Here is a 13,924-nt window from a genome sequence, read left to right on the forward strand (position 1 = left end):
TGTATCATTGTAAAGCTTGACAGTGCAATACTTATAATTAAGGAATTAGGAAAACAAACAAGAAAGCATCTAAATGTGTTCTACATTTAATTTTGTGTTGTACTGTCTTTCAACTGCTTCTCATTATTTTAAAATAATTTTCTGGTCCTGTAAACCACATATGCTCAGTGAAATACCTTAATACTTGTATTCATCAACTTTGATATAAATATGTGCCATAGTTATCCGTGTAAGCCTTGCCATCTGATCGAGTGGTGTGAATCAGTCAGTGCCCACTCTCTTGTGTCTCATCTCACTGCCACCACTTCACCTAACTCTCTCTCTCTCTCTCTCTCTCTCTCTCTTAGAAATCATTATATCATCCTAACCATAAACATGATGCGAATTGTCTTATAACAATAATTAAAAAAGTTAGTTGATTGACAGTATTTTAATTTAATAACCTTGGTATATATGTATATGACAGTTATAGACCATCGCTACTCAAGTAAGTAAAACATACCCTATCTTTGATTGTAATGTAAAAACTTAAGTTAAATACCCACAAAGAAATGAAAAGGAGCAGAAAGTACGTGGTGGTAACAATGAAGAAAAGTTATTAGTTATTTTACTAAAGGCGACTTTGCAGTACTGCCGAGTCACGAGAAAGTTGTTTACAAATATGATTATAGCTTATATTGGCTCATCACCACCCTTACGTATGCCACCCAACTCCACTTATCTAATGATAAGTGACGAGAGCGGTCACTGATCAGATATTACCAACCTTACCACTCTCTTATACCATTTATAGCCAATGCCCCATAAGGGCCCCCTACACGATCAATAATTTCACTAATTGACTTCACTTATTGTTTTCATACAAGACACTGCATGGAAATAGGAGAAAAGGAAACAAAGCAAGTTGTTCGCAAAGATGACACTAGATTTCTGACTGTAATGTATGAGATATTTAAGTAGTGGGCTCAAGTTCTTGAAGGTGAATAATTTAGTGTTAGCTATTAATATTACTATAAGTATTCATTTAATCATACATGATTGCATTTCTTAGTGCATACATGGACCAAAGGTGATAAAGTTATTAATGATTTACTGTATAAGGTAATCTCATAATGAGTGTATGTTTATATAAATGTATGTACGTAGATATAATGTGAATTTATCAGTATTACTGTAAATATTAATTTCATTATATATGAGCCCATGTCTAAATGTATACATCATTATTTTTTTTACTGCATATATGCACATGCATTTCGCAAATCTAAATGCGTGGCTCTCCTAAGACATTCATAAGTATTCGCAGTGTGTCGCATGAATTCGAACACTTGTTCACGGTTGGGTTGCCACTACTGTTACGATGATGCAACTTTCAGACTTCACTCAATTCAGTCACCTGATGAAGGAACTCTACTGAGGTTATATCGAGATAGAAAATAAAAAGATGGTCAAATGTATCAAAGGTCCTTGATTCATTACTGGGAGATGAGTTCTTAGATTTCAGCATGAGACTGTGAACGAGGAAAGAAGCGATAGGTTACAAGAAGAGGAAGAACCGAGCAATCAGCTGTGTAGACGGGCGTTATCAGCTGGCTGGTGCATGTTTGGTACTACGGGTGTGTTTCTCACTCACGTATTCTATCGAAAATGGTTGAAAGTTCCGTCCAGAGCGATGCTGACGACAACAATCAGCAGGTGCCCTCGGTCGATATAATTAGTGGCACAGTGGAGGCAGAGCCACATACTAATGGTTCAGAGGTGAGTGTGTTGTGGGACAAAAGTCACGTGTGGGGAGTAAGGCAGTTAACAGTGGGATTGCTTATTTTCAACGCAGTGCATATAGTTATGGAGAATGTGCTTATCCATGCCCTAATTCAATTTCTATTCAAAATGTTTTATTCAACTGCTGATTTGCCTAGTCATTCAGGGTAACACATTAATGTGGTCAGAGATAGGAGTGAAGATGGGCCTGTAAAGTCTGCAGTCTATATTTTTTGTGTGAAATTCTGCTGTGTTTATCATATTAATAAAGTTTATACACCATACGTTATGTAATTGTGATTATTTTTCTACATGATAATTACTGATTTATAAGCACTTTACAATACGAGCTTGCAGAATTTTCCTTATTTTTTTTTTTTTTTTTTTTTTTGTTTATTATTAATTTTTTATTTATTTATTTATTTTATTTATTTATTTATTTTATCTATTTATTTATTTATTTATTTATTTTATTTTATTTTTTTTTTTTTGCAGGACCATGAAGAAGAGATCAGTGGATGTGGGGCACAATATTGCTGCAATCCAAATTGGGGCCCTTTTAGATTCATTGCTTTGTTTTTCATGTGCTTTCTTGGCTTCGGTAAGCTTGCTCTTTGATTTTTCAGTTTTTTTTCCTGCATTATATATTGTTTCCTTGTACTGTGTTGATTAGTTTCAGAAGTATCTTGATACTTTTTTCTTGAAACAGTTAAGCCATAGAAAGGAGGAAACAGAAGCAGAAATGGTTTACCAATATAAGGGATGAAAGTACTGATTTAGTTTTGTATTAGTTGTCATCTCTGCAGATATAAACCTCCCTTTTATATTCATAAGAGAAAGTTACAGTATGTGAATGACATATTTATTTTTTCAGGTTCTTACTTCTGTTTTGACACTCCTGGGTCTCTCCAAGACTACATAAAGGATGAAATGAAAGTAGACACTGTGGCATTTGCTAGTCTGTATTCCCTTTACTCTTGGCCTAATGTAGTACTGTGTTTTATTGGAGGATTTCTTATTGACAGGTAAGTTGTCTATTGATCCAGATTTTGCTGTCAAATTTGTGTGCTTCTGAGGGTCTAATGTGCTATAAAATTGTCTGATTGTTTCAGTAATGATGCTGTGATCTTTATTTAGTATTTAAAACTGCATTTTATTGTTATTATTTTACTTATTTATGTGTATATATATATATATATATATATATATATATATATATATATATATATATATATATATATATATATATATATATATATATATATATATATATATATATATATATATATATATATATATATATATATATATATATATATATATATATATATATATATATATATATATATATATATATATATATATATATATATATATATATATATATATATATATATATATATATATATATATATATATATATATATTATATATATTATATATTTTCAGAGTTTTTGGTATAAGGTGGGGAACAATAATATTCTCATCCATTGTTACCGGTGGACAGTTTGTTTATGCTCTTGGTGCACTTGTTAACCAGTTTTGGTTAATGCAGGTTGGAAGATTCATATTTGGGTAAGTAAAATAGTGGTTTCAATGGATGATTGTATAAAAGAAATGGAATTTATGGATAGCTCTATGAAGGAGACAGAAGTTAGTATAGGGAATGTTGGTACAGTGATTAAACAGAATGAAGTGGTATAGCCTTGTATGTCTCTGAAATGTGATTGTGAAAATCTTTGTCTCTTTTCTCTTCAGTATTGGTGGAGAATCTTTGGCTGTTGCTCAGAACACCTACACAGTCAGTTGGTTTAAAGGGAAAGAACTTAACACAGTGTTTGGCTTGCAATTGAGTATGGCAAGAGTAGGATCAACTGTCAATTTTCTATCCATGGTGCCATTATATGAGTGGGTGCAGACATTCTCGGAAGGCTACCAAGCACTCGGTTATTCATTATTATTTGGTATGTATTTTTCAGATTACTGATATATTCATCATATTCTGTATGTATAGGAGATAAAACAATCTAGTATATATCACTGTAGATCAGTGATTCTTAACCTTTTTCAGTGCCCGTACCCATTGATATCTCAGAAAATTTTCTCGTACCCCCTTCAATATAAATACTATACAAACATGTGAAAAGGATTAGTGATAAAAACCTTGCTGAGGAATTATTAGATTTTTTAATTACTGAACAAAGGCACTTTTTAAAATTTCAAATGAAGTGTCAAAATATATGTTTTGCTTTCTCATGGTAAATATATGGTACCATTGCACTAGCTACCATGTCTCGTACCCCCAGGTTTAAGGTTTCGTACCCCTTGGGGGTACAGGAACCCTAGGTTAAGAACCACTGCTGTAGATGTAATGATATGAAATATGTCAAATTCTTAAAAAGGAGTTAGTTCATCATTTAATGATGATATATTGATTTAAAGATATTGCTTACCTCTTTGATAGTGTCTGCATATACAGGCAACTCCCGCTTAACGAAGATTCACACAACGAAATTTCACTACAACGAAGGTTTCCTTTTACTACCATCTGCTTGTTTAGCGAACACCAAACTTCCTATAACGAAATTTTATCCAGATAATTTTTTCCAAGTTTGAAAGCCCTGCCGTATCACGCAAGCTGACAGGCTTTTGAATACACCAGCACCTCTCATGGACAAAACGCACACCACTCACTCCCCTGGTTCAAAACAATAACCGCATCAGCAGCAGCTCGTCTTCCCTCACTCAACATGCCACCAAAACGCCCTGTAATGTCACCTAGCATTGCTAAGAAGACCAGGAAGTCTCTTACTCTCAAAGTGAAGCTGGATATTATTCACAGACACGAGAGAGGCGAGAAAACTAATAGCATTTCTTCCCACAATGGCTTGACTCCATCTACTGTTTACCTTTTTCAAGTCAGCAGACTCTATTAACCCTTATGTTCTGGTGATTAAACTATTTTCCAATATCCCATGACGGGTAAAAATGGTAAACCTAGAAATTGTCAGAAGACTGTTTGAATACTAATAATTATTTTCTCTTTGTTATTCTGAATACAATGATGTACTTTCTAGCTCGATGTGACCTTTAAAAGTTTAGTTATTGCCTTATCAAGGATTCCTCCTCCGCCCGCTGTGTGATCCGTCAAGCAGAAACAGCTCGGTGAGCGATGACACCGTGCAAACACATACACTCTCTCTCTCTCTCTCTCTCTCTCTCTCTCTCTCTCTCTCTCTCTCTCTCTCTCTCTCTCTCTCTCTCTCTCTCTCTCTCTCTCTCTCTCATCTTGGAAGAGAAACTGTACACTTCAATGAGAGAGAGAGATATTCTTCACCCTTTTCATATCAAGTTTCAAGCAAATAACATGTAGGTATCATCTCTCTCTCTCTCTCTCTCTCTCTCTCTCTCTCTCTCTCTCTCTCTCTCTCTCTCTCTCTCTCTCTCTCTCTCTCTCTCACACACACACACACACACACACACACACACACACACACACACACACACACACACACACACACACAGTGGGAATCTATAAGATGGGAGATGGAGTAGAACTAGAAAAAGTAAAAAAGGAAAAGGACTTGGGAGTGACAATGGAAGAAAATAATCAACCGGTTAGCCATATTGATAGAATTTTCAGAGAGACTTATAATTTGCTAAGGAATATTGGAGTAGCATTTCACTATATGGACAAGGAAATGATGAAGAAATTGATAAGTACTAAAATAAGACCTAGATTGGAATATGCAGGAGTTGTGTGGACTCCCATAAAAAGAAACACATAAGAAAATTAGAGAGACTACAAAAATGGCTACAAGAATGGTTCCAGAATTTAAAGGGATGGCATATGAGGAGAGACTAAAGGCAATGGATCTACCAACCTTGGAGCAGAGAAGAGAGAGAGGATCTGATACAAGTTTATAAATTGATTAACGGAATGGATGAAGTGGATAATGAGAAACTGATCCTGAGAGAAGAATATGACTTTAGAAGCACAAGATCGCATAGTAAGAAACTAAGGAAGGGACGATGTCTGAGAGATGTTAAAAATTTAGTTTCCAAAAGATGTGTTGAGACTTGGAACAGTTTGAGTGAGGAAGTGGTATCAGCAAAGAGTGTACATAGTTTTAAAGAAAAATTGGATAAGTGTAGATATGGAGACGGGACCACACGAGCATAAAGCCCAGGCCCTGTAAAACTACAACTAGGTACAACTAGGTAAATACACACACACACACACACACACACACACACACACACACACACACACACACACACACACACACACACACACACATTGGAAAAAATGGATAGGGAAGATCGAGAGACATGGTTGAGGCGGACGACTGGCGCAGTTCCGACGATCAGCTGATCTTCACTACACCTGTTGTATAGTATTTACAGTGGCCTGGGCAGGTAGTGTGGACTCACATTTTTTTTTTTTTTTTTTTTTCTCCATGAAATCAATTATTAAAGAATAATGAGTGAAAAAGATATTCCATCCAAATGCAGACATGAGAATAGAGAAGGGGCTGATGATGACTATGTCGGTGAGGGAGAACGCGATTCAAGGGTTCGATCGACGACAACTTCACTACTTAAGAGAGTGTCAAATATTGAATGTAAACTAGATAAACTGATAAAGGAGAAGATGGAAATGAAAGAGAATAAAGAACAGGAAATGGAGTTTATAAGACTGAGAGAAAGGATAAGAAAAGTGGAAGAAAATGAAGCTAGGCTAAGAGCAGAAAACGAAGAACAAAAAAAGGAAGTAGCTAACTACAAGAAGCAGATGGAAGAAGGACTCGGTAAAGCCGAGAAAGAAAAGGAGAAGCTGAAAGATCTAGTAAACAAGGAAGAGGAAAGAGTACAGAACGTGATTAAAAAAGAAGTACAAGCATGGAGAGTCCAAGATAAGAAAGATAAGGCTGATTTTCAGGAGGTGATTCAAGAACAACTTAAAGAAACAGAAGAAAATATGACAAACAAAATGATAGGAGTCCTCAAGACAAAAGAAAATCTAGTTAGAGAAATTGCAGAAAAAAAGAAGAGTGTAGTCGTATTTGGAATAAAAGGAAAAAAAAAGAAAATATAGACCAAAAAGAAAAAAAGAAATGAAATCAGTCAAAGACCTACTGAAGAATCTTAATGACGAAGATAGGCAGAACTTGGAAGAGGAAATAGAAGAAATAAACAGAATGGGACCATATCAAGAAGGAAAAACGAGACCAATTAAAATATTACTAAAATCACAAGCAGCAACAGAAGAAATATTATATAGAACAACAAAACTTAGAGAAACAGAAGGCTGCAAGGATATCTATATAAAGAAAAATAGAAATGAGGAAGAAAGGAAGAGATACAATGAACTGGCAGCAGCAGTAAGGAAAAGAATAATGAAAGGTCAGAAGAGGAGAAGAAGGCATTTTTGGAGAATTCTAGGAGACAGGATAAGGAAATGGTATATAAACGAGAAGGAAGAGAAAAAAGTGGAACAAGTTTAACTAAAAATGATAAAGGCAAAAGACTAAAAATGATGTATACGAACATAGACGGGTTTTATCAAGTAAATTAGAATTAAGAGATTACATAAGGAAAGAAAATCCAGATATTGTATGCCTGGCTGAAACAAAACTAAATGAGGAAATCAAAATAGTCTTGGATAATAGGTATAATGTATGGAGAAGAGACAGAGTGGGTAAAGGAGGAGGAGGAGTCATGATAATGTTAAGGAAGGAGATAGTGATCAATCAAGTGGAATGTGGGAAGGAAAAGCAGAAGTATTGTATATTAAGATGCATATTAATAAAAAGAGATAACAATCATTGTAACATATGTGCCACCAAAACAAATTCATGGACCAATCAAGAATATAAAGACATGATAGATGACACAATAAGGAGTCTAATGAGAATCGTTAAAGAAAGGAGAAAAGTGATATTAGTAGGAGATTTCAACTGTAAAGAAGTGGACTGGGAAAATTATGAAAGTGGTATGGGGGAAGAAGCCTGGGAGAAAGATTCTTAAACCTAATGATAGACAATATGATGGACCAGAGAGTAAAGGAATGCACAAGATTCAGAGGAAACGACGAGCCGGCGAGATTGGACCTAGTTTTTACAAGGGGTATACAAATGAATGATGATATAAGATATAAGTGCCCATTGGGAAAGAGTGACCATGCAATATTAGAAATAGATATAGAAGAAGGAAAGGAAGATAGAGACGATTCATACAAAGGAGACCGATTAAATTACAGAAAGGCTGATATTGAGAATCTCAAGAACTATTTTAAAAACGTAGACTGGGAGGAGATGGAAAACTCAGAGACAATGCAAGACAAATATAACTTATTTTTGGAAATATACAAAACAGGAGTCAGGAATATGTCCCAAAATATAGACCAAAAGAAGAAGGAAAGAAAGATTGGTTTAATGCAAGGTGTGCTAGGGCAAAGGAGAAAAGAGATGGAGCATGGAAAAGGTGGAGGAGAAATAGGAATCCAACAAACAAGGAAAACTTCAAGGCAGCGAGAAATGAATATGTTAAGGTGAGGAAGGAAGAGGAAAAGAACTTGAAAAGATATTGTCGAAAAATGTAAGGAGCAACCAAAATTGTTCTATAGATTCATAAATGGAAAAATTAGGCAAAAGAAACAATAGAAAGGTTAAAAGGAGAGAACAGGATGGTGGAAGACCCAAAAGTATGGCAGAACTATTAAATAAAAATTCCAGGAGGTCTTTACTAAAGAATCCAAATTTGAGAGGCCACAGGGTAATAGAGACAATCTATATGAAAGAGATTAAAGTAACCAAGCTTGAAATAAAAGAGTTAATGAAGGAACTGGATGAAGAGAAGGCAATGGGACCGGATGAAGTCTCAGGCAGAATACTGAAAGAATGTAGGAAGAACTAGCAAGTCCTATATACAACATCATAAAATGCTCAATAGAAAATGGAACAGTGCCAGTAGAATGGAAAAGAGCTGAGGTGGTTCCCATATATAAGAGTGGAAGGAAGAAGAACCTTTAAATTACAGACCGGTATCACTAACTAGTGTAATATGCAAGATGTGTGAAAGAATAATAAAGAAACAATGGATCGAGTTCCTTGAAGACAACAAATTAATATCAAATAGCCAATTTGGTTTTAGAAAAGGACGGTCTTGTGTAACTAATTTATTGAGTTTCTATTCTAGAATAGTTGATAGAGTACAAGAGAGAGGATGGGTTGACTGCATCTATTTGGATTTAAAAAGGCGTTTGACAAAGTGCCACATGCAAGATTACTGTGGAAGTTAGAGGAGAAGGGTGGCTTAAAAGGAAGCACATTGAGATGGATAGAAAATTATTTGAGGGGGAGAGAAATAAGGACGGTAGTTAAAGATATGAAGTCCAAGTGGAGAGCAGTAGAAAGCGGAGTGCCACAGGGGTCAGTATTGGCACCAATACTTTTCCTCATTTATATTAACGACATGCCAGAAGGAGTGAACAGCTACATAAATTTGTTTGCGGATGATACGAAACTGTGCAGAGTTATAAAGCAAAAGGAGGATTGTGAAATACTGCAAGAAGACCTAAATAAGATCTGGGAATGGAGTAAGAAGTGGGAAATGGAATTCAATGTGAACAAAAGCCATGTCATGGAAATGGGAAAGAGTGAAAGACGACCTGTGGGAATCTATAAGATGGGAGATGGTGTAGAACTGGAGAAAGTCAAAAAGGAAAAGGACTTAGGAGTGACGATGGAAGAAAACAATCAACCAGTAAGCCATATTGATAGAATTTTTAGAAAAACATATAATTTGCTGAGGAATATTGGAGTAGCATTTCACTACATGGACAAAGAAATGATGAAGAAATTGATAAATACTATAATAAGACCTAGATTGGAATATGCAGGAGTAGTGTGGACCCCTCATAAAAGAAACACATAAGAAAATTGGAGAGGCTACAAAAAATGGCTACAAGAATGGTCCCAGAACTTGAAGGGATGACATATGAGGAGAGACTAAAGGCTATGGATCTACCAACCTTGGAACAAAGAAGGGAGAGAGGAGACCTGATACAAGTCTATAAATTGATCAACGGAATGGACCAAGTGGATAATGAGAAACTGATCTTGAGAGAAGAATATGACATCCGAAGCACAAGATCGCATAGTAAAAGCTGAGAAAGGAAGATGTCTGAGAGATATTAAAAAATATAGTTTCCCGCAGAGATGTATTGAGATGTGGAACAGTTTAGATGAAGAAGAAGTGTCTGTAATGAGTGTGCACACTTTTAAAGTAAGATTGGATAAGTGTAGATATGGAGACGGGGCCACACGAGCATAAAGCCCAGGCCCTGTAAAACTACAACTAAGTAAATACAACTAGGTAAATACACACACACACACACACACACGGCCCGGTAGCTCAGTGGTTAGAGCGCTGGCTTCCCAAGCCAGAGGACCAGGGTTCGATTCCCCGGCCGGGTGGAGATATTTGGGTGTGTCTCCTTTCATGTGTAGACCCTGTTCACTTAGCAGTGAGTAGGTACGGGATGTAAATCGAGGAGTTGTGACCTTGTTGTCCCGGTGTGTGGTGTGTGCCTGGTCTCAGGCCTATCCAAAGATCGGAAATAATGAGCTCTGAGCTCGCTCCGTAGGGTAACGTCTGGCTGTCTCGTCAGAGACTGCAGCAGATCAAACAGTGAAACACACACACGCCCGGTAGCTCAGTGGTTAGAGCGCTGGCTTCCCAAGCCAGAGGACCGGGGTTCGATTCCCCGGCCAGGTGGAGATATTTGGGTGTGTCTCCTTTCACGTGTAGCCCCTGTTCATCTAGCAGTGAGTAGGTACGGGATGTAAATCGAGGAGTTGTGACCTTGTTGTCCCGGTGTGTGGTGTGTGCCTGGTCTCAGGCCTATCCGAAGATCGGAAATAATGAGCTCTGAGCTCGTTCCGTAGGGTAACATCTGGCTGTCTCGTCAGAGACTGCAGCAGATCAAACAGTGAAACACACACCCTTGATCGTCTTCCCAGAACACGAGAGGCACGCCTGCTTCTCTGTGAGCCCCTCTGGGTTCTCAATACGATGTTTGGAGTCTGTTCTCCATCACCACTATCTCTGTCTTCTCTCTGTTCTGAGAAAACAGGTGGATCCTCTGAATAATTTTCCGAGTCTTCACTACTGCTGTTTTCGCTTTCTTCAGTTTCTTCCTCATAATCACTGTAACTGTAGTCAGGCTCAGAAGCACTGCTAAATAAAAATTATCTGTCTTGTTCCATAGTGAGCTATGAACTGAGACGTCCCTTCGCTCTTATCAGGGTGCTTTTGACACGGCGGGTCGCTGGGGTTGCCAAGTGTTGCCCTCAGAATGGGAGAATAGCTTCGTTACCTCTAAATATACAGAGCTAGTGGCAACACTATGGGTGGAAAAAGAAGTCAGATACTTCCACTCCCCATCTGACTTGAGAAACCGCGCGTGGAGCTCAAACATGATGCGTGAAAATTCTTGATTACAGTAACGATCGCCGTCGCTACGGACGCACTGATGCAATCGTTCATATACGATCACCGAAACATAAGGGTTAAGAAGGCTGGTGAGATCATATCTTCCTTGCAAGCTAAAAGAACCACCTGAACTCGTGACTGCAATGGATAAAATGGAAAGCCTTGTAGAAATGTGGTACATAAGTTTTGTATGCGGTAGAATGATGCGCCCTTTGTTTACACTCCACAGGTTGCCAGCTAGCGTATTTCCCGCTCCACTCTCCCTCCCTTCATAAATTTAAGATCATCAACATTATAAAGTTACTTACATACATTAGTGTACATTATAATGACTTAGTCTTAAATTAAACTGCTTAAATGTTTAACTTCATAATTTTTACTTTCATTAAACCTTTTACTGTACTATGATGTAGTCTCGCTTTGTTTACTCTCAATGGAAGTTCAAGTCAGGGGTCAAACTTGTTATAATTGGTTCGCTTAATGAAAAATTCACTTAACGATGGTTTTTTTAGGAACGTAACCCCTTCGTTAAGCGGGGCTTGCTTGTATTTGAATATCATTCATGATTATTAATGACTGGCTCTTAAGCTTTACAGTCTATCCAAATGTGCAAAAAATAATAATTACTTGTAATATAACAAAGATTCAGAGTAATACTTTGTATACAGTTTGTTTATTTATTATCATTATTATTATTATTATTTATTGTTGTTGTTTTTTTTCCAGCTGGTATCACTTGTGTTTTCTCTCTTGGATGTGCACTAATTTTGGGTGTCCTTGACAACAAACGCTCCAAGGTTCTGCATCTTGATGCAGCACAATCTGGGGAAAAAATCAAGCTATCGGATATTTTAACTTTTCCAGCATCATTTTGGCTGATCTCCATTATCTGTGTTGCATATTACGTTGCCATTTTCCCTTTCATTGGTTTAGCAAAGTAAGTATGGAATTATTCTATTTGTCTATATGTTACATACATATTGCTGGATAAATTATTATATACTTCAATCCTATATATTCTTATTAGGTAGTCTCTCTCTCTCTCTCTCTCTCTCTCTCTCTCTCTCTCTCTCTCTCTCTCTCTCTCTCTCTCTCTCTCTCTCTCTCTCTCTCTCTCTCTCTCTCTCTCTCTCTCTCTGTTTTTATTGGAGTTAGCTGGTCTCCTGCAAATTATTAAACTACATCTAATGATTTGCAGAGTTTTTTTCATGCGCAAGTATGATCTTGATGCAACCACTGCCAATTCAGTGAGCAGTGTGGTGTATCTCATCTCAGCCATTGCTTCCCCAATCCTGGGCAATCTGGTGGATCGCACAGGACGGAATGTGACTTGGGTGTTCATGGCTGTCTTGATTACCTTGGGCTGTCATGCTATGCTTACATTCACCTTCTGGAGCCCATTTATTTCAATGGTAAAAATTCTGATACCTCTCTTTCACTATGGAAATACATAGGTTCTTATCACTTACAGTATAGCAAGAGAGACTGAAATTTCTGTTAAAGATGTTGTCCAAAGACAAGATGACATGCCTTGTCTCTTTTCATTAATTTTCCTTTCAGTGGCCTTTTGTAATACACAGGAATACACCAGCAGTATATATATATATATATATATATATATATATATATATATATATATATATATATATATATATATATATATATATATATATATATATATATATATATATATATATACAGTGGAGACTCAATAGTTGAACTTAATTTGCTTCAAATGGCTGTTCAAGTATTAAATTGACAATCAATACTTATAAATCAGGTAATTCATTCTAATCGTAGCAAAATCTCAAATTTATAAAACTTTCAATGTATTTTTTTTTTTTTTTTTTTTTTTTTTTTTTAATTTTGATTTGTACATACTGTAAGTGAAGGCTGGTGATGGATAACTTAGAAGAGAAGGGGAGGAGGGTGGGGAGGAGGAGGAGGAGGAGGAGGAGGAGGTCGCCGGAGGATGAGTCACCATCCATGAAAACATATTTGTAACTTTTCTCCTGATGTGATTCATGTGAATCCACTAATGGAGTGGTGTGGCTCACTAACACTTGCACTCTCAACAGACTCCTTATTTTCATCACTAATAAGCCTCTTTGGTACCATCGTAAGTTTCTAAATGAAAAATTGTCAACAGAATGCAGAAGTATGTTGTTTTGCAGAAGTATGTTGTTTTTCTCAAGACTGTGGCAGGACTAGGGATGTACAATTTGTACACTGGCATCCGGTATACCGGCATTACCAGTAATACGGTATCAGAACGGTACAGTGGCAGCTGCAAGAAGGGAGATGACAGAGCTTTGTATACGACTAAATGTGCAGCCATTTGATTACCAGATATTTTCACCACTAATAAGCCTTTGGTGTTAATGTAAGTTTATAAATTAAAAACTACAGATAGAATGCAGGAGAATGTAATTCTAATGACCGTGGCAGCACAAGTCACAACTGGCGGAGGGGAAAAGAGGACGCCAGGAAGCCTTAATTTACAACCTTATGTGTGGACGTTTGACTATCAGGTATTTTTTTGAGTATTAAATCAAACTTCTGTGTTTGAGTATTGAAAAGTTTGAATATTAAGATGTTCAAGTATTGAGTCTTCACTGTATATATAATGTAAAAGAGCAAAGCTGGCATGCATGGCCAGACTATT

At 36.6% G+C, this 13,924-nt stretch overlaps 1 protein-coding gene and 2 non-coding genes across 10 annotated transcripts in view; all 3 read left to right on the forward strand.

Moving 5' to 3' along the window:
- The first annotated feature begins 1,359 nt into the window (after nt 1–1,359).
- The window catches only part of LOC123516141 (major facilitator superfamily domain-containing protein 1-like), a 25,693-nt gene continuing 13,128 nt past the window's right edge, over nt 1,360–13,924 (forward strand). For 3 of the 8 annotated variants that reach the window (XR_006678103.1, XM_045275266.1, XM_045275267.1), the window contains exons 1-7: nt 1,367–1,758; nt 2,257–2,362; nt 2,636–2,786; nt 3,211–3,336; nt 3,520–3,725; nt 11,986–12,196; nt 12,458–12,671. Coding sequence is in view for 6 of the 8 variants with exons in the window: in XM_045275266.1 (XP_045131201.1) it covers nt 1,648–1,758; nt 2,257–2,362; nt 2,636–2,786; nt 3,211–3,336; nt 3,520–3,725; nt 11,986–12,196; nt 12,458–12,671 (1,125 nt within the window). In the remaining 2 variants the exon portion in view is untranslated. Of the gene's footprint in view, nt 1,759–2,256; nt 2,363–2,635; nt 2,787–3,210; nt 3,337–3,519; nt 3,726–11,985; nt 12,197–12,457; nt 12,672–13,707; nt 13,791–13,924 lie in introns of all 8 variants that reach the window. The other 5 variants (XM_045275269.1, XM_045275268.1, XR_006678104.1 and 2 more) reach the window with 4 other exon arrangements.
- Nucleotides 10,169–10,242, forward strand: Trnag-ccc. The gene has a single exon. It is a non-coding gene; the product is annotated as a tRNA-Gly (tRNA).
- On the forward strand, nt 10,470–10,543 carry Trnag-ccc. Its single transcript has one exon. It is a non-coding gene; the product is annotated as a tRNA-Gly (tRNA).

Source organism: Portunus trituberculatus, chromosome 40 (assembly GCF_017591435.1).
Source record: "Portunus trituberculatus isolate SZX2019 chromosome 40, ASM1759143v1, whole genome shotgun sequence".
NCBI classification, from domain to species: Eukaryota; Metazoa; Arthropoda; class Malacostraca; order Decapoda; family Portunidae; genus Portunus; species Portunus trituberculatus.